This window comes from Haliaeetus albicilla, chromosome 14 (assembly GCF_947461875.1).
Source record: "Haliaeetus albicilla chromosome 14, bHalAlb1.1, whole genome shotgun sequence".
Classification (NCBI taxonomy): domain Eukaryota; kingdom Metazoa; phylum Chordata; class Aves; order Accipitriformes; family Accipitridae; genus Haliaeetus; species Haliaeetus albicilla.
In genome coordinates, this window is record NC_091496.1 from 9,356,119 (window position 1) to 9,376,661 (window position 20,543).

At 43.3% G+C, this 20,543-nt stretch overlaps 1 protein-coding gene across 1 annotated transcript in view; it reads left to right on the forward strand.

Annotated features, from left to right (window-relative positions):
* Positions 1 to 436: 436 nt before the first annotated feature.
* Positions 437 to 20,543, forward strand: part of SEMA3D (semaphorin 3D) — a 147,442-nt gene continuing 127,335 nt past the window's right edge. Inside the window, 3 exon segments of the mRNA XM_069801680.1 lie at positions 437 to 522; positions 524 to 620; positions 622 to 635. Of these exon segments, the coding sequence (XP_069657781.1) occupies positions 452 to 522; positions 524 to 620; positions 622 to 635 (182 nt within the window). The 5' untranslated portion in view covers positions 437 to 451.

Here is a 20,543-nt window from a genome sequence, read left to right on the forward strand (position 1 = left end):
GGGAGTGAGTGAGCGGCTGCGTGGTGCTTAGTTGCTGGCTGGGGTTAAACCACGACAGCGATCCAGCAGCGTGGGAGAGGTCTGTGGTCCAGGGGAAAGGATGTGAGTGGTGGGTCCCTCAGTCCGCGTGTGCGCTGGCGTGTTCGTGGGGGTGCGCTGGGGTGTTGTGTGTTTGTGGGGGTGCGCTGGGGTGGTGTTCGTGGGGGTGCGCTGGGGTGTTGTGTGTTCGTGGGGGTGCGCTGGGGTGTTGTTTGTGGGGGTGCGCTCGCGTGTCCGTGGGTGCTCTCCGCTCCTTTCCCCGGTGGCCGGGGCCGTGCCCTGCGCCGGGAGCGGCGGCGGCGGTGGGGGGGGTGTGCCTGACCCCCGCCCCCGCACCCGCCCGCCCGAAGCAGCCCATTTGCTGGCGGGGGTGTGCATGTGCGTGCGAGGGAGTGGAAAGGGGGTGGCGGGGATGGAGGAAGGGAAAGGAGCCGGGGGAAAGGCTGACACGCCGCGCACAAGGAGCGAGACCCTCCGCCGCCGCCCGGGGAGGAGCCGGCCCCGCTCGCAACGCCTCCAAAAACCCGGCCACCGGCCCCGGCTGCCCGCACCCGTCTCCCCCCGCACCCCGCCGCCGTCTACCGACCGCCCGGCAGGTACCAGCCAACCCCACCGGGTCCCCCCCGCCGCTCCGCCGGGGGCTGGGAGCACTTTTCCGCCGCCGCGGAGAACGGGGTGAAGTGGGGGGGGGTGGGTGGAAAAGTGCATGGGGTTCCCCCCCCCCCCCCCCCGGCTTGTCCCGGAGCCTCCGCTCGCCTCTGCCCCGACGGCCGCCGGGGTCGCCGCGGAGCGGGAGTCGGTGCCCGGCACCTGGCGGTGGTCCCCGGGCCACCTGCCTTGCTGTCAGCCGGGGGGGTGGGAAAGCAGCGGAGGTGGGGTTGGGGGGGGGGTCAGGGGAGAGGTTTTGGGGAGCGGGGGTGGGAGGCTGGGGTTTGGTTCTCTCGGCCCCGGCAGCCCTGCGCCTGTTTCTGCTTCGAGGGGGTGTCGCGGGGGGACGGGAGGGGCGGCGTGGGCACAAGCCCCCCGTGGTCTTCAGAGAAACCGTCGCAAGCCGGAGCGGGGGCAAAACGCCTCCCTCGCCACATAAACCCGCCGGGAATTGCCGCGGGGGGCGACCCCGCCGAGGGCGGCCGTCGGTGGGAGCCGCAGAGCACCTGGCTGGCCCGGGGGGGGCTGGTGAAACGGGATTATTGCCCGGTCCCGCGGACAGCCCCTGCTTTTGCTTCGTGCGGTAACGCGGAGGGCGGTGAAGCTCCTGGTTTTTGCAGTGGATGTTGCAAACTGAAAGTTGTCGCTTCCAGAAAGGAAGCATTCCTGAGCGCGTTAGGTAATTGGTGGCTGTGTGCTGAAGAAGCACGAAGCAGCCACCTATGTTTCCTTTCCAAAAGCTTGGCTGTTATCTGAATTGGGCAAATTTCGCCCAAGAGCAATAGAGATCAACGGGGCAGCAGTCCGACGGTAAGCAGAGAGCACTTTGCTGAGAAAGCAGCAGCTAAACGCTGCATCTGTGGCTCTGACAGAGGCCGTGAAGATGCAGGCACGAATCTTTGCAAGAACTTCAGCACGTCACTTTCTTTTACCACTTACTTGCAGACCTAGGGAACAGGCAAAGAGACTTGATTTCACTGTTAACCATTAGGAGGTGACTTACTGTACGGAACAACAGCTTAATAATATTTTTCAAACCCATATTAGCACAGTTGATGCCATTTTCATCTTTGCCTTTTAATTCGTTTGTTTAGTTTATTCTGGGCCTGGTCCAGAAAAGCGCTACTCATCATCACCTGCAAGGTGTGTCAGCATCAAGGTCTTTCCTAAAGCTGTAGAATGCTGGGTGTCTAACCAGCTTTCTAAAGATGAATTTGGGGTTTTTAATCCATAATTGTAATCCTGCTGTCAAACAGAGGTACCCAAATTCTGCAGGTGCTACACCTCTTTTTCTTAAAGTTTCCAAGACAAGTCCTGCTCTGAGGTGCTTCATAAATAGAAGCATTTCAGCCTTGATCGGGCTGAGCAGCCTGGCTTCACTTTTATTTGAACTTTATTTTGGCTTAGACATCCAGACTAGCCGGAGGTCCAGGAACTAAATTTACTTTCCCTCTTCTTACCACTGGATCAATCCAACAGGGATTCTCCAGGTACGGTGCAGAGAGTGGAGTCCCCATTAGGTGCAGTGCTGAAGCCCAGAGAGATGTGTTCCAAACCAGGCAGAAACGTTCTGAGCCAAAGTCTCCCACAGCCAGTGTGTGGGCTCTGCCCATGGAGCGCTTTAACCAGAAATGGAAATAGAACCTTCACCAGTACCCTCTGCCGCGTCTCAAAATATAAGAATGATTGCAGTTATAAGAGCTGGTGTAAAATGCTTCCAGGACAATAATGCCAGGAAGAGAGAAGTGCCTTCCAGTAGTGCTGAGTAAGGTGACTAAATCTCAGGCAGATATAATTTTGAGTTGCATTCCTGCCCTCAGCTTTGGCTCGGCGGGTAGTGGGCAGTCACATCCCCAGAAGAGTGGTACCTCTTTTGGATCCCACTCCCAAGTACCAGCCTCCACCTTCTTCTCTCCAACTGCAGGTTGTGCCATCAGCCGACCTTCCAAAACATTGTAATATCCCTGATCTCACTCAACTTCTTAATTTTATTTTATTTTTCTTTTTTTTTCTGAGAGGTGATGTTTTCACTGTAGATACCACTGTGTTCATTATGCAAATTATACTGCACCCTTGAAATTCTGCTGGGATTTTGCAGTTGAATTAAATGAAAGAAGGCCCTAGGAAAAAAAAATATAATTAATTAAGCCAGAATATTAAATGGAAATAGATGTTGTTCATTGGGAAAGAGCCCTTTAAAGTGTTTGAGGGTACTGCATCATTATTACTCGGAGATTAAATAATGATAGTTAAGTAAATCAGCACTGTAAACACCAAGATATAGAAAGTGAAGCCAAAGAATGAAACACTCCCAACAAAACCTGTCCCTATTTTGGTCCTAGCAGAAGGGATATACTCAGCATCTCTTTCCACGTTCTGTCGTAGAACAAGTGGAGGTGCAAGTGTCCCACGCAGTCAGGATCTTTACAGTTTAATCTGCAGAAGGTCATAATCATTCACAGTCACTCTGTGAGCATGCTGTCAGCTTAGGGTGGTCAAAATAATGATGTACTGCTGGATTCTTTTTGAATCCCTGTTTTGCTTTTTTCTCTCATTTTTCTTTTTGCTGTTAAAAATACACAAGTTGTAATCTCAGGTGTCTCTTCACTGTGCACCACTGCAATGTAGACGTACCGGTTACCTGTGGCTGCGGAGAGGCTGATTCATCAGCTGGGAATCAGCTGAATTCCCAGCACATGCCGTCATTTCTTTGGCTAAAACCCCCGGTGCTGGAATTGGCCACTGAGCCACCTCTATACTCTTTGAGGTTTGCTACATGAGGGAATCCTTCGACGCTGGTTAAGCAGGCTTTCCCACCGCGCTCTCCTGGCAAGGCAGCCTGCGGGATAGCCAGAGCTATATTTGGCCCATTGTCTTTTTAACCCATGGAAAACGCTTAAGGTGCATGCTAAGTGTCGTTAAATCAAATAGACGCACCGAATGTGTGATGTGTTTGTTTTCATTGCTTTCTGGATATCCTCCAGCTACAAACAAGCGACAGAGAAGCTCATAGTAAAGCCATGGCCATGAGAAGTGAAGTGTGGTAGCTGTATTCAAACTATGTGTGAAGCAAATTTTTGCTAAAAGGCTGTGCTATTTTTATCTTTATTATAGTGCTGCACCTCTGTCGTACTTCTTAACACAGTCTCCCCCCTGCCCCAACATTTCTGTCTGGGTTTTATGTATTTTATAAACTTAGCAATGGCAATGAGTCAGTGCTTAAATTATCCCTGTATAAATCTTTAGTCCTTTTATCTTCTCCTTTCTATCCTTATGTATCCAGAAAGGCCCCTCTCTAGTGTTGTTATTTTTCACATCCTGGAGACGTGCTGCGTGAACATCCACGTGTTATCTGACAGTGGGTGATAAAAAAAAAAAAAAAGCAAGAAAAAAAGCACTTCTATTCTACTCTCCCCAGCTTAGATGGATCCAACGTCATATGGAGGGGATCCAGGATGAGTCAGGGAGCAGTGCTGTGGTCCAAAATTCCAGTTTGCATTACAGCTGGGAGGCAGCATTTAGCATCATGTGGATTTATTTTCTTTTAACGGGAACTGCAAAATAATTTATGGAAGTCATATAGCCTAATGGGCAGAATAGATAACAGTAAGCCAAGAAGAACCTGGATTCCCATCTGGGTTGAATCATTGACTCAATTTGACTATCAGAGTGATAGGTGTGGTATTTAAGCCTAGAACATTATATGGGCCTTAACTAAATCATTGCACTTCCCCGCAACATAACTGGAAAATATGATTAATGTTCAGAGCTCTGCTGGTACCTAAGTTTACCTAATAGCCAGCTTCACCGGTCATACTAAACACAGTACATTAGAGGCATTTATTTGCAACCTTAATTTGCAGGACGAATCCTAAAGGGTTCAGGATATATGTGGCTAAAGACAAATTCATGCTCTAGAGCTTATAAGGGTATGGAGACCTGTAACTCATGAGGACCTTCGGCACTGCATCAAGTTCACACTGTATATATTACTCAGCTTTCAGTAACGCGGATCCTTTTTGTACATCCCTGCTTATTTTTCTTCCTGTGTTATTATAAACAGAAAGAACAGTCGTGTGACCTTTTTCTTTTAATGTGGTCAGTTTAAAAGTAAAACAAATATCCATAATTAAACCGTTTCCAATCTAGTTGGTCAGTGAATCAGGAGACTTGCAGGAAGCAGATGTCATGAAAAGAAAGACTTGTGCCTGTATCTGTACTTAGTGACTTTAAGGGACTTAGAGCACATGTTTAAAGATAGACTGCTGCATAAAGTGCTCTCTTGAAAGAGGTACTTTCCTAAAGTCTACATCTAGAGTGAGATCAGCTCTTTTAAAAGTTAAGTGCAGTCCTGAAGGCTGATGTGGCCAAGTATTCCAGCTTAATCTTGGCTAGAATTTTAACATTTTGAACAGCTAGATCTAATGGTATGTGCCTACCTAGCTCGTTATATTCCCCTGGAATCTATCAATGACACACTCCATATAATTGTGGTTACTTTTTGTCCGTCTAAAATCCTTTTTTGGTTTTGCAAGGGAAAGACTGCAAAGAGGGAGTATGTAAAAAATTCTTTCTCAACCAAAAGCAAAAATTGATTTTTTTTTTTCCCTTCCACAACGAAGAATTAAAACAATGTCTGTTGCTCTCATGCTTAATGTCAGAATCTCTGCTAAAAAATAGTAAGAAGAAATATGATGAATTTTTCATATGGAACTTATTCTCTGTAATTTTATAACACACATATGTGTGGTTTTATGAAGACTTACACTAAAAGGCTTTAGAACAGTGTAATAAAGGAAAACTGTCCATAACATCATTTGGTATCAAAAGAGCTAAACAGCTACACTTTGAGAGAAGGAAATAAAATGAAGGGCAAGGACAAATAGTGATGGAGTGCTGCAAATGCAGTTCCTTTTCTTCAAGATTTACAGAAAGAACCAGCCTTAACTTTAAGGTTCTCTGCACTATTTTTCTGACTTTCTTCATAATCTGTGCCTTTGCAAGATGTAACATTCCTATATCCATTCTCTGACTTCTGAAAGGTATGTCCCACCTGCATATAAAATACAAATCTTTTACTTAATTTCATGACTTATTTTCTTTTTTAAGCAGGTGCCTGAAAACCTTTCTTAAGGACATAAATGAATCTTCAAAGCTACTACATTATGTCCTACTAAGAGTGTGATCATGTTACATCTCTGAAGATCCGTTGTTGTTTAATAGAAATCAGAGGAGACACAGGAACAAATTTGTTTGTATCTGCCTTCCGTATTTCTCAAAATCTTGTTTTTAGTAGGAAGCATGCATAAGATATGGATAGTCATGATGTATTACTCCTGTCTGTATAGGCATTAGTTTCAAGCAGTGGACCTTTTGTCATTCAGAGAAGTTCTTATTAATTTATTAGTTATACTGCAGTAGCATCAGGAGGTCTTAGTTAAAAATGAAAGTCCTCTTGTGTTTAGCACCAGTGATGTATCCAATTAAACAAAAAAACGAAAACCACTTTCAACCACAGCGTAGGGCAAGAGTCAGCAAGCACAGAAGACTGAGAGATGTGGCTTCCTCAAGAAGACAGGTAACAAAATTTTTCTTTCATAGAATGAACAGAGGTCTCAGCCTGTTTTTCTGTTGTTGAATGATATAAACGTCAGGGCAAAGTTGAATTTGTAATGGCATTATGAGATCCCCTAGTGTGAAAGATAAATAGCAAATTTGGCCTAATGCCTCAATAAATTAATTACATTGAATTAACCTGACTTTTAGTTCCTGTGACCTCTTTAGTTTAGCAGATTAATTTGTGAACAATGCAGCTTCAAGGAATCCACTTTATTCTGGGGAGGTATATTATAAGGAAGTTAGAGGATTTTTTAGAGGCACAAAGTCTCCAAATGAATAAATCTGGAATTCTTGGATCCATTGAGCCATGTGATACTTTGAGTCAGAGACTCTAACCCTTTGTGTTTCAACTGGAGCAGAACTCTCCTCTTCAAAGGAAAGAAAGAAAAAAATCTGCAAGGAATACTATACAGAAACACAAACTTATCAAGAAGAAGAAAACATAATTCAGGGTTTTTTTTCATCTAGGGAGCAGGCATACCAATTTTTACCTGATCTTCATGTATCTCAGCACATGAATAATGAAGACAGTTGGTGTCATCCAGTTTGCTATCTAAGAACAAAATATTTTAAAAGTCATTAATTTGTAGAAACAGGTCAACTGAAAGGAACAGAAGTCCAAGAATAAAGGGGGAGCTAATAAAAGCAGATATCCTTATTATGTCTATCACCTTCCTAAAGCTGAAATGTAATACCATTTTTTTGTAAGGAGTTTTTTTGTCAACGGGTCTTTAAATCTGTATGTCGTTTCAGAGTTTTAAGTTAAGTTAATAAGGTATACTTCCTGAACGGGATCCTGCAAAAATTGTCCTGGGTGAAGAGTTTCATAATGATCATTAATGACAGGCAAATCATCCACAGATGGGTGGGGTTTAATTTGGCACCAGCCACTGTACATGTCCCATTAATATGATGTAGTCGGGAGCTGAGGCGCAAACTGCTACAGCTTGTAGATAAAACTGCCGCACCGAGGAAGTGGACAGCGTCCATGGGAATGATGGTAGCACACAACAGGTGTTATGTTCCAAAAAAATCAAGATATAACAAGCTGTGCCTTCAGTTGGTGTAAATCAGAGATGCATAACTGAAATTAGTGGCGTGATTTGTAATAGCTAAGGGCAGTCCTATGTCTTTAGAAGAAATGAGCAGCTCTAAAAGCTGAAAGAGAAAAAGCAGAGATTTAAGTTCGTGGTATACACTGAAAGCATTTGGGGACGAGAGTTGTCAGGAGAAGCTAGAGACTGAAGTACTGAGCAAGTGCTATCACTTCTTGTGCACTGACTGGGTGATTGTGGTGGGATCCCCAAAAGCCGCGAGTCATGAGGAAAGGCTGTGTAAGCCAGCTTGCAGAAAGTCAGGAGGAGCACTCCGCAGCTTAGGCCCTGAGCTGCATATTTAAGTGCCTAAATTCATTTGGGATCCTCAGCCATGAGCTCTCCCAGCAGATAGGTGTCTACATAGGGTCAGTCCTTGTGTCAAAATTTAAAAATAAAATAAAGTTAAAATACATTTAAAAACCAGTCTCTAGCATATATTTCAGCGGTTCAGCTGCCTGCTCTTGCCTGAGGTGACCCGGGAGTGCAGTTTTTCAAGCGCGTGTCTGCGCGGTGGCGTTGCTGGTGCTGGGGAGCGTGGCTTTCTCGGCCGCCACGGTTCCACTTTGTTGCGAGTGCTCTGTTATCAAAGGCCCAACAGAAAGGGACTGTGGCTTGGTGGGGCTAGACCATCATCTTTCAGGTGTAAGATTTCTCTTACTGGACCTGCTCCAGTGAATGTTTTGGTATCGGTGTTGATATTTCCTATTGGGTACTGAACTACTGTATTGAGTGAGCCATTGGGAGTCCAGTCCTATCTGTTCTGAAGGAGTGCGCTAACCTTGGGGCTGCAGGAGAAAAGGTGTTGAGAGAGGTAGATCTTCTGGTTTCAGCCTGTGGGAGAAGTGGGCACGCTTGGAGCCCACCCTGGCTTTGCAAGTAAGGTGGGCAGAGCAATGCCTGCTCTGGAACAGCACGGGCACTGAAGAGTTCGCAATAATCGCGACTTTGCTGTGTGTGCACCCGCTGGCCCAGGTGCCATGGGGGATGTGGTGTTAAGCAGGTTTGGCTACATGCAAAGCCTGGTAACGGCAGAAGACAGGTTTTATACTGGTCTCTAATGCCTAACCTGACTGACTGAAGAGGCAGCTAAGGTCATAAATCTTTATTAATCTAATCTTTTGGCTAAAACAATTTTAATAGACAAGGATGCTTTACATAACTACTGCCTGAATCATTGTGGTCTGTTGATCTGATGTCTTCTACAATATATAATGTTGTCGGAACGGAGGTTTTCTCAGACTTGATGAAATCCACGTTTTTTATTTTAAGACTCAATTTATTATTTTGTAAATTGAACTCAAAGTTTTAAAGGCTTTAAGGAAAAGCTAACTGGATGTAAATTTTGGAATGTCAGTCCTACTTAACTGAGGAAAAAGTGAGAGAATTGATGCATCTAAGAGAGTTACTAAGATTGTTCAGGCTTAAGGGTCTTTTAGGTCCTCTTTCTAGAAGAAAAGGTGCATTTTCCTCTGCTGCTCTGTGCTGTCTATCTTTTTAAAATGAGTGTCCTGGGTAATATCATTTGCAGTGTACAGATTTGTTCTGGAGTTATGACTCGATGTTTATAGTCCTCTAGTGAAATCTACAAAAAGCAGACATATATTATCTCATAAAGCTGCCTCAGCTTGAAAAAAGTAAAAAATGAATCTATGGCAAAGAAATGTCTTTCCCAATATAACACCCTGACAACCTGTGCAACTTTCAGTGACACTGAAGGACTTTTTGCATGGGAAGATTTTTCACCTTTAGATAAAATCATTATAGACTGCTTAGGCTGATTGATTAAACTCACAAAATAAAATATATGTAGCGGTGGAAATGGTAGACTCATCTTACAGTATTCCTCTGAAAATTCATATATCTGGTTTTTGGTTTTTGATTGTTTGTTTGTTTGTTTGGTTTTTTTCCTAAGGAGATTTACACTTTTAAGTACAGATCAATTATTATGCTGTCCTCATGAGCCTGAAGCTCTTGTGTCCTTTGCTTCCTGTGATTTTGCTACAGCTCATTGCTCTCCTAAATGGCAACACAAACACTGTTATGAAACCCATAAAACAGACATTGATCTCCTCAATGGTGCTTAAAATCAAATCCTGGCTACTTGCTGATAGATGAATTATTGTGCTTTGGCTCTTACAGTGATGGAAGGGTTGTTTTTTTTTCTCAATTTGTTGCTGTTGTACATTGATGTGTAAGGATGAAGAATAAGTACTTGGGCACAAAACACTGCTGAAAGCTCCAATGCCCGTTTCTGTAACAGCCTGACAGAAAAGCAGGAGGTACATACAGCAAACAGTGCAGGGAGTTTGTCTCTCTTAATCCCATACATCTGGTTTCAAAGCAAGAGAAAAAGAAAGAATGAAATTGTCATATTCAGTATAACACCCAAGGTGAGATTCTGTGTGGTTTATCCCTGTTTTTTCCATCGTGCTGGGTCTGTGCTGGCTGCCAGCATGTCCGATGTATGGCACAAGGGCTCGGTCTCTCCTAGCTGGAATTACCCATCCTCACCTCTTTGCTGCAGCAGTTCTCCAGGTGGTTTTGAGACACAGGGCAAGCTGCTCCCACCTCCAAATCCTTCTCCCCTCTGAAATTTCATCTCCTTCCTACAGTTTAACTCTCTCTTGTGCTTTTGTAAAACATCAGGCACAGTCATCCTGTATCCTGTCACTTCTCAGAAATGGTCCTGACACAATGAAAAAACCTCACTCCCTAGGTGTACTCTACTCGGTAGCAATCTTGCCTATGGGGCATTAAGCTGTTAAAGGGTGAGAATTCAGAGAGATTTCAGGTCTTGTGTCAGGTTTTCAGGACAATGGTAAACTCGCCTTTGTTTATGATGGCATTGATGCCATCGATGCCACAGGCACAGCTGTTCTGCAGTTGGTCAGTGCTGAAATATGGATAGTAATTTTCTTAGTAAAGACAGGCTTTATTTCTATTTTTATCCTAGGTTATCATCCTGTTTTAAGGATAATAAAATGTGCTCTGATTAATGATATTAAAAAAAAAAGTACTTTCCATCCTTTCTGTCCTTTCCTTCCTTCCTTTCCCTGCAAACAAGGTAAATGCCACTAAAGTGATGTGAGAAGAGCATTTTGGAATGTGTTTGCATTCACTATGTTTGGTTTTCCATCCAGGAACTCACATGACACAATGGAAAGTGGGATCTGACAACTGCAGGATAAACTATTAGACTATCTATAAAGTGCTACACTCATCTTTGCAAGTGAAGTTGTATGTAAGGCCAGAATAGCTGGGAAACAGTGACTTTGAATATACGTAGCTTTGTTATCTTTGGTGTAAGCAAGAGCAGAGATTACAACAGCCTCTTGTGATGGTCCTGAGGGAATCTCACAAGGCCTTGCAGTAGGCATTATACTATTTGTTTTCATTCTTTTCTCAACAAGGTAGCTTTTTGATTCTTGGAAAGTGTGACCCTTTTTAAATTGTGCTGTCTCTCTTCATTCTTCTTTGAGCCACACGGGAGAAGAGGTGTGAGCGCAAGTGGTTAGAAAAGTTGAGAAGGTGCTGGCAGAGGATGGAGAAATTAATGATTGACACTGTGGAATCAGTTTATTCTGTAGAGCCACAAAGACTCTGTGGGTGTTATGTTCAGATGGATCCAGAATCCTCAGTCAGTGTCTCCAGTGTTTTCTTCTGGAAGATCAGTAGCTTTTTTCCAACTAGTTTTATTAGATCCCACTGATGGGGTCTGGTCTGAGCTACAAATATGTTACCGAAAGCTTCCCAGGCTTAGCCTGTGTGTGCCACCACTCAGAAAGAAACCCCAGCTATATTGTGGAGGCAGCAGCAATTGCTCTGAGCTCTTTTTGGACATGCTCAGGTTGAAGATGTGAGCTCAGTCCCATGGGTGTCTGTTTTGTGGGGCTGTCGTTTCCACCTCCTGCTTTTCTGTTAGGCTGGGAGAAAGTCCCCCAAAAGGCATTTGAGTTCTTGGCAGTGTTTGCTGCCTAACTACTTATTCTTCATTCCCCACAGAGATATGGTGGTACGTGGGATTCTCTGGTTTGTGTAAAACTTTGAAGTAACGTGTTCCTCTTGTGGTTCACAAGACATATGTTGGAAATCCTGACACAGAAAAAACATGTTTCCTTGTTCTGAAGCTGGGTGATCGGGCAAAACTTTCTCATTTGGGGGTAGGAGTTTTATCTTTTTGAATTTCAGAAGATGGGCAAAGCAATTCAATGGAAAGGATGTTGCAGAATCTCATTTTCTTGATGTCACCAGAAACTGACTCCTATTTGGACAATAAGTGCTAGTCCATAAACAAGCTACTGGATTCAATATAAGGGTAACTGCGTAAGGTTTCTGTGGTCTGTTTAATACAAGAGTCGACCAAACGTCCCTCTAATAATCTGAAGTCTGGAAAACCTTCTACAATTATTTAAACATCTTTTTTGAAAGATGCATGATACTGTATGTTTCCCAGAAGCTATCCATACTCTCTGTGTACAGTTTCTGAAAGCAAAACATCGATAGGCTTTGATGATAATTCAAAGTTGATATAAGATTGCTTTGATTAGCTAGAGGTGAAGGCTGCTGTCTTAGAAGGGGAGAACTGCACCTGTGTAGTACCAGAAACAGTGTTGTATCTTGTCATTTGTTTGAATACTGTGAGACTGTCACCTCTCTCTCCCTACAGAAACTTGTTTTTCTGTTTCACATTACTGAGATATTTAAAAAAAAATATAATTACAGATGAAATTAATAGAGCCTATTTTGTAAATTGACCCTTATTGCGACCCAAGTACAAGTCCCAGGAAAGTCAGAGGACATGCTTAGCATTCAGCAGTTCTCCCTAAGATTATTCTAAGAAACACATATCACCCAATACTGAAGCCTGTGCCGGTCTGATAAGGTTTGTCTACATGCGGAAGTCAGCGTGCTGTTAAACTAGAATAACAGTGTACAGCGTGGTATCTTCTTCACGCTAACTCTCTGCATGACCAGTCTCAGAGTGTATGTCCTAAGGCTGCTTTCAAAGTGAAGTAAGCTGCTCGCTAATTAAAAGTCTTCTAATGTACACTTCTGTGTGATGTGATTGCAGAGCAGTCAGTATGCTGCTAACTCACATCTTACTGTATCTGGACTCTCATGTTGACAAGCCCTAAGTATTTCAATTTCAAGGTCTTGGTCAATTATTTCTGTAGGTGCAGCAGACAATATCAGTGCACTGCACTGTGATACAGAGTGCTCAGATGCTACGTGCCAGAGTAGAACGATGTGCTCATTGAAGTGAGTATAATATTTTCACTGATTTTAATGAAAGATCCAACTTTATGCTGCTGTTTGTGTGTTCACTTGTACCACAGTAACACCTAAAATCCCACCTGGAATTTTGGCCTGATTGTGCTATTACTGGTAAGTTAACATCTAAGGAGAGCTTAGAGAAGAGCAATAAAAATGAAAAGGGAGGCTTTGAGTCAGGTTTGATTTATGAGGAAAAATTAAAGGATTTGAGTGTGCATAGCTTGTTTGAGTTTGACAGAGAAGACAACATGACTGTAAATACTTCAAAAGTTTAATTTGAAAAACAGGAGAGGATTTTCTTAACGTTAAGGACATTCCAAAGGTTAGGACAGCAGCTCAGGAGACCTGGGGTTAATTCCATAACTTACATCCTTAGGCAAGTTATTTCTGCTTAGATCCTAGCAAATTCCTAAAGGCACCCGACTGCCACTTCTTTGTCTACATCATGGAGTGTTAGTCAGCTGAGACTGAAAACCACCTAATTTAGACAATTAACTTGCTAAGTACCTTTGCAGGTCTGGATCTTGGCCTCTACCTGCCTCAGCTATATATGTCTGTAAATGGGTAAAAACTGCCCTTTGTCATAGAAAGAGTGTGAGGTTTGGAAAGTAGAGGTGTTCGGATGCTGTAACAAAGGGAGCCATGCAAGTATACTGAGTAGAAAACCTAATTAAGATGGGATTTATTTCACTTGTCCATAGTGTAAGGTGGTCACCTAATCTTCCTCTGTTTTCAGGGGAGAGATGAGGTGCTCCCAAGGGCAATGCGCCCTGTTTGGTGACAGTCTCTGAGACGGGGGATGGATTCGCCCCAGCAGTGCCTGTCTCCACCTTCTCTGGAGGGAGCCAAGACAACGCCTGAATTTTAGATGGTTGAAATTAGGCAAGATGAATGTTATCTTAAGAATAAAAGGATCAAATAAAATCAACGCAGCTTGTTTTTAAGGGGAAAAAAATGTCTTTAATGAGTGAATTTGCTGAAATGTTCTTTTAAAAGAATTCCAGAAACCACCTCAAAGAACTTGTGTTTTCCTCCTGTTATTTCTCATAGAATATTCAGGAAGTCTTTTATTAAAGACTAACTACATGATAGAACTCCCACTTCTGTTTCTGTGAAGCAGTCCTTGTGCAGACTAGCAACATCCCAAAGGTGCTATGGTGGACGTACTACTAATGAATGTTGTATCCCGTAAGGCCTACATGTCCCAAGTTACCTAACACTACATTTGAAAAGCTAGGCCTTAATAACTAAGTGGGAGCTGAGCTGTTTTGGAAATCTACTCCTGTCCCTTGCTTTAATGCAACTAGTTGGAAATACTGTGTTACCTCTAGGTGGTAGCTACCTTCTTGGAAATGACTGATCCTCAGAGAAAATACAATTATGGGCACTATGAGTTTAAAGAAAAAATAAATGATGCAGGAAAATGAAAGTTATTCAGAGGACAGCTACAAAAATTCTGGGAGATTCTGTTAGAGCTGCTGGAGATCCATGTGCAAAGCAGCTGTAGGATGCTGGGGATCCGAGGAAAGGTTGAGCAATGCAGACTCATGAGGAAGACCAAGATGACCTATCTGAGGTCCCTGCTAGCCCATGCAATTGCACAAGTTTGCATTTCAAAGAAAGATGAGCTTCATTAGTTTATCCTGCTGTAGGCATGACTCAGTGATAGAGTCCTCCCTTGTATTATTACATTCTTTACCCTGTGGTACAGCAACATCTCTTCATGACTAGTTTACTCTTTGGTTTGCACTCTTCAAATAAAAGGCCTGCTTTCAGGCTTTGTCCCTCTTGTTTTTATAGCTCCACTTCCAGCCTCTCCGGAGCTCAACTTCACTCAGCTGGACTCTTATTTCCCTCACAACAGGTTGTCACTTGCCTACCTCACTGGTTCTGCAGGGGAGGGAAGGGGAGTCCCTTTGCTATCCAGCCCCCTGTCTTCTGGCTCATCTGTTGCTGAAGAGGAAGGGATGAGTGAGCAATCAGTCACTTTAGGGACAGGGACCTGGTGTCAGAGAGCCTGTGGCTACATATTGTCATGGAATCATAGAATCATGGAATCATTTAGGTTGGAAAATACCTTTAAGATCGTTGAGTCCAGCTGTCAATTCCACTGAACTAGACGTATGCTTGGGAATGTGTATAACGTGCTGAATTCAGAAGATCAAAATGTATTTGCAGGAGTTTACGTTTATTGCTTTTTCTTGACCTTGCAGACCCAACACCTATTCCTTTGGGAAATCAGAGATGGACTGTCCTAAGAACTTAGAGGGGGATTTAGGATTTGCACAGAGGATCTAAATGTGGTGGGGATTTTAGCTGGGTTTGGAGCAATCCTGACTCCCATCAATCAGGACATGAAATAAGAACTCCCTAATTGGAGAGGTGTATTTGGGTCACAAGGCTATGAGCTTAAAAGCCCATGTTCAACCTGAGTGAGACTTAGGCAGCAAGTTAGGTGGGAGATGCACCTATTGCTGGTTCCTCAGAGACCCTGGGCTTGAACTAGGCCCTATGTTCCTAGACACTATAAGGACTCTTGGCTGTTCCTGCTGCAGAAACACAGATATATATATATATCTCGCACTGCCAATGTGTAAAGGAATAAAGGTGAAGATTATGTGAATTGCACTGAGACCAGCTTCTTGCTGGGCTCCCTTGACACCCCAAAGACCTAATCTTTCCCATGAGTAACTCCAAACATGTGAATTCACATCATCTGCTTTATGCCCTAATTCAGGGGCTCTGAATCATCCTCTGTAAGTACCTACCTCTGTCCCCTGGTTTACATCCTCTGAATCTCACCTAGATGCCTGACGTGGGCAGTGAAAGATGCTTCCAAGTGCCCAGTGCTTCAGACACACAGGGGACAAGTCTGTATGTGAATGCTTGTCCACAGGTCACTGCAGGTTCTAAAACACGATACAGAGGACAGAGAGAAACAGACAACTGTGACAGGAACACCATATGCCTATATGTAGCAAAGTAGCTGTTGTGCTCTGCCTGCTGCTGTTATTAACAACTATCTCACTTTTTGCTCCCTCTGACTGTTTTATCCATCTGGTGTCATTCATTATATACTTAGACTATAAGCTGCAAGGAGGAGAGGCTCTTGTATCCTCCTTCATAGTGTGTACGGCACTATGGGGTCCTGCCCCTGACTGGGGCCTCTAGGCACTATCCCAGTATAAATAAGACATAAAAATAGATCAGCAGTGTAACATCCATCAGGAAAACCATACAGAGACCTAAACAGTGCTTTAGTATTGAATTGCTCTACTGTCTAACGTGGGGTTCATGCAACAGCTTGCTGTAGTTTTCTGAATTAGAAGACAGATCATGCAAAGCCTTGTATCTATGGGCAATGTGCAGGGAACTTGGGGGAAATCTATAATTACTAAAATCGGGAAGTGTGCCAAAGATGATTTACAAGTATGGGGAAGAACGCATCTTTTGTGATGTTCAGGACTTTATCAGGTTTATTTTGGAGGCTTTCCAAGATTAATAGCAAAAACCAGCCAAAAATTTTGAAGTGAAGCAATCAGACCAAATTTCAGCTGTAGCAATAGCTGCAATAACCCAGGGGGTTGCAGCAGCTTCCTCTCTCTTGACACAGGACTGATTGTTCATGCTGCACCAGGTAGGATCACATTAAGCAAAACAATTTAACTGAATGATACAGACAGCTTTTGAGGTGTGCAAGAGCAATACACAACAGAAATTATTATTAATATTATCACCTGTATTACAGACATTGTTGTAAAGTTCATCTGCACTCAGACCCTCAGTAAACTACACATTATGTACAAAGAGCATGAGTTAAAACTCCTCTGAAAAAAGTTAACAAATATGTTAGAGAAAAAAGATATACTCAGAAATGAGGTATTACTATTCTCATTCAGCCTGGAGTCATGAAGGTGTAGTGATTTGCTCTTGCATAGTTGTAGATAATTGTTCCTTGGGATCAATTTGACAGGATTGCTGAGGGAGGTTTTGGAAGATGGAAATGGACAAGTCAATGGCCACTGAAGATTCATTTCTTGTGACAGCAAAGCATTGGACCTGTAGCACCAGTTCTCAGATGCTTTTTGAGAGAAACTGATTGTAGTCATCACTTTCAGGCCGCTGATCCACTTTCATTTTAAAGATCCTTTTGTGCAAGTACTTTTCCATTTGACCAATGACTCCACCTGTTAGAGCTCCATGTCCATTTGGTAACCCTGATTGAAGGCTCCAAGGGGCAAGCTCTAAGTATCTCAACTAAGATGGTCAAATAGTTTCTCTGTCTAATCAGCAGAGAGGGAGACACCTCAGCTTCCCATCTAGGAAGTCTGTAGTGGCTGGGAGTAATCGGTCCCTGAAGTGCCTGGTTTTTTTCTAATGACTGTAAATGGAAACTAAATGAACTGACACCTAGTTTTCAGATGATTAAATTTGGGATGAAAGAATTGCAGTATTTCTTTAATTCATTTTAACTGCTTTTGCAGACATTGGGATATCAATCACAGCAGGAGCTTGGAAAGCAGCACATCTGACAGTAAACCCTGGTCCAAAATATTTAATTCACTTAGGTTGCAGTGCTTTGAGGCAGCAAGCTAGAGTGAATCTCTTAATTGTCAACACGGGAGCCTGTTTCAGTGCCAGAAGGTTCAGTCAAACTAGGTTTCTTTTTTTTTTTTCCTTTTTTTTTCTCTCCCCTTTGTCTTCGGAAAAACATGCTGTTGCAAACTCGGAGCAGAGGTAGTATCTCCAGTCTCTGCTGCTTAACTGGGATGGGCTTCTATGCTGGTGGACTGGGATGGGTTTCCATGCTGGTGGCTGCTGGAGCCGATCTCCCCCGTTGCTCACTGACGGTGCTGCAGGAGTGTATGGTATTTAATATAGGAAAACCACATAGGATTTTATTTATCACTGCCACGGCTGTTGAGCATCTGGGTGGCTGTTTGTTGAAGGGAGTGTAACAGCTTTCTGAGTGCTTTTATGTCACATCACAAATGACATTAATAAGTAAATCAAAGAGAACGTGATTGAAGAGACTGAGGCATTTCCTTTAACTTCAAAGAGTTGAATTTGGCCTATTAAATCCAGAATTGTATCTACAGGCACAGTATACGCATCCAGGAAAACAAAGATAAACCTCCTTATTCATCTGCTTTCTGTAGCACCTGCACCAGTCTTTTATGGTTTAGCTGGAGCCATGGTGGCCATTTTTCTGCTGTCCTTCTACCCAGGTTGGAAGAGAGAGACTTCTCTGTGGCATCATATAATTTATTTTTGTTAGCTTTTTGGAGGTCCAGAATCCCTGGAGGCATAAGTGCTGAGAACTGTGCAAGTCAGCCTCCTGATTCTTTCTGTATCAGACAAACTGGTGGCTCCTGATTTCAGAGTTTCTTCATACTAAACAAAGTCCTTCAGTTCTGCAGAAGACTTTATGTATGCATGTAGGGAGACTTTGAGTCCTTGGTTTCCACAGATCCAAATAAACCCGTGAAAAGAAAAAGGTTTCTTTCATTGCTCTTAAGAAGAGTTAGGCAAATAACTTGAGCAGCAAGAGAAGAGGTAAGCAGTTGCGCAATCTCCCTTCATATCATTCACACTCACACATTGGGAAAAGAATTCCCAGCTCAAGAGTGGGTTCAAAATTAAAAGAGAAACATCCCTGAGGCTTTTGGAATAGCAAAAAGAAAAGAAGCTGCAGAAGCTCAACTCTCATGAATTGTTAAAACAAAACAAACAGCTGGATGGCAGAAGGGCTGTTCTTTGCCATAAAACATTTCCTGAAACTCTTTCTTCCAAGGTCGATGCTGATTATTTATTTGTTTTAGTTTTTCTTTCTCATGAATTGATTTGATTAAAAAAAAATTAGGCATCTCATCTGCTGAATGTGACAAGAGAATGCTACCAATAATTTTGCTCATTTCTTAAGTGTGATCAGTTATTAATCCCTTCTTCTGAGCATGTGGTGGAAGAGAGCAAGGGATTCGTCACATATCCTTCTTTGTCTACCATCTTAAAAGTTTATTCCCCATTTCCATTCTCATTTCATCACGAGCCTTCTGTCCTCAGTCCTGCAGATCCACTTCCAGCAAGTACAGTAGCACTGGATTTAAGGTGTGTAAAGTAAACCAGCCAACGCCGACTGCAGCTGAGAGTGACTCTGTGAACGGGTCCTTCGGCAGGAGAGAAGAGGTGGTGACATGTGGCACGAGGGCTGTGACAAGTACTGGCGGTCAGTAATGTCCCCCTGTCACAGCACTGCCTGCGTGGCTTTATCACCTCTCTTTTCTGAGGTCTGTATCTCATGGAGGGTGAACTAAGAACATCCGTGGAGAAGTCGATGTACTTCTGCTCTAAAAGCGTGCCCCTGAGCAGGATTTTGTAGGACACTTGTGTGCACTGTAGTGGATATCAGCTGTTTGCTGGTTTTTGCCAAGTTTGTCAAAACTTTTCTGAAAACAGAGTTTCAGTGATCATAAAAACCAGCTGATGTTTTAACCTAGCACTGCCTTTTTTAAAACCAGAGTTAAATTTCAAAGATTTCACCTGTAATTTATCTGCCTACACCCTCAAAAAAGCCTAGAATCCCCTTCCCTTTTTAATTTCTACCTGATGGTCATGTTAGCCTGATTCACACATCTGTATTCACACTGTTGGAATATTTTGCATGGTTTTACCACATCTTGTATTTTCCACAGAAATTACACAATGAAAGGCAGAGATTTTTAGGTGCTAAAACTTGACGGGATACTTTGCTGGCTCTATCACCGACTGCCTATCTTGCTGGGCTGATGGTGTTAGTGGCACGTTTCCCTTGTGGGTGCAGGGACTCTGACACGGACCGCAGGGGAGACAGATGGGTCACATCAAGTTAAACGAGGCCAAAAGAAGGTATTGGCCTGCAATAGCCCGCGATATTTGTTAGCGTGCTCACTGGACTGGTTTTTGCTCTTGTCAACTAGCTCATTTCCAAACTGCCTTATCATAAGTTGGGGGGATGTGGAGGGCTCCCAGCAGGCAATATGGATGAGACCACTCGGTTTTGAAGGGAATGAGGGTTTAGCTGTATGGACAGAAGTCCCAGGCCGCTCCGTCTCAGCATCTGCCAATAGTGACTGGCACATTATATTTATTGATACAGACTTAGGTTTGGGGTCTGGAAGCTCAAGTCAGAGCTGCACTGGGGGTGACTGTACCATATTCCTGTACACAGGCTTTTCCTCCTCCCATCTTTTGTTTGTTTTGTCTTCTTAGATGTAAGCTCATTGGGGAAGGTATTGACACTCGCTCTTTATTTGTAGAGTATTTAGTACCATGTGGCCCTGACCTGCATAGATTTCAATGCAAATAAAGGCAGTTGAATCTGCTCTTGCCTGTTTGCTTGCAGCTTGTGATGTTTTCCCTGACTATAACTGTACCGTTAAGGAAAGAACAAAGGGGAGCTACTTAAGAACTGTAAAACCTGCCTCACTTCAGCCCTGGCTATTTAATTTTGTAGGCTTATGTCAGACCCTTAAGGTTAAAAATGTTTCTTTTCTTGTCTTGGCTTGAACAACAAATGGAATGTTTCAAAGGAAAAAAAAAAAGAGTCCATACAATGCAGGCCAGAGTGATGCAGCCTTGCCTGTTTTTCTTGATCTGAAACACTTTATTAGCTGGAGCACAATATGGCCTGGCTGTCTCAGTTTCCATCCCATTTTTGGATGGGAAGTTGCACACCAAACAGGCGCAGAAGCAGTCATTTGTTCATGAACAGGCGGATATTTGCTCGTTTTCTTTGCAGCATAACATTTTCTTGGTTAGACTTTTCTTTATCCTTTCCTCCCCCATGACCGCCCCCAAAACTGCAGAGTAAATAATTTTGGCTTACAA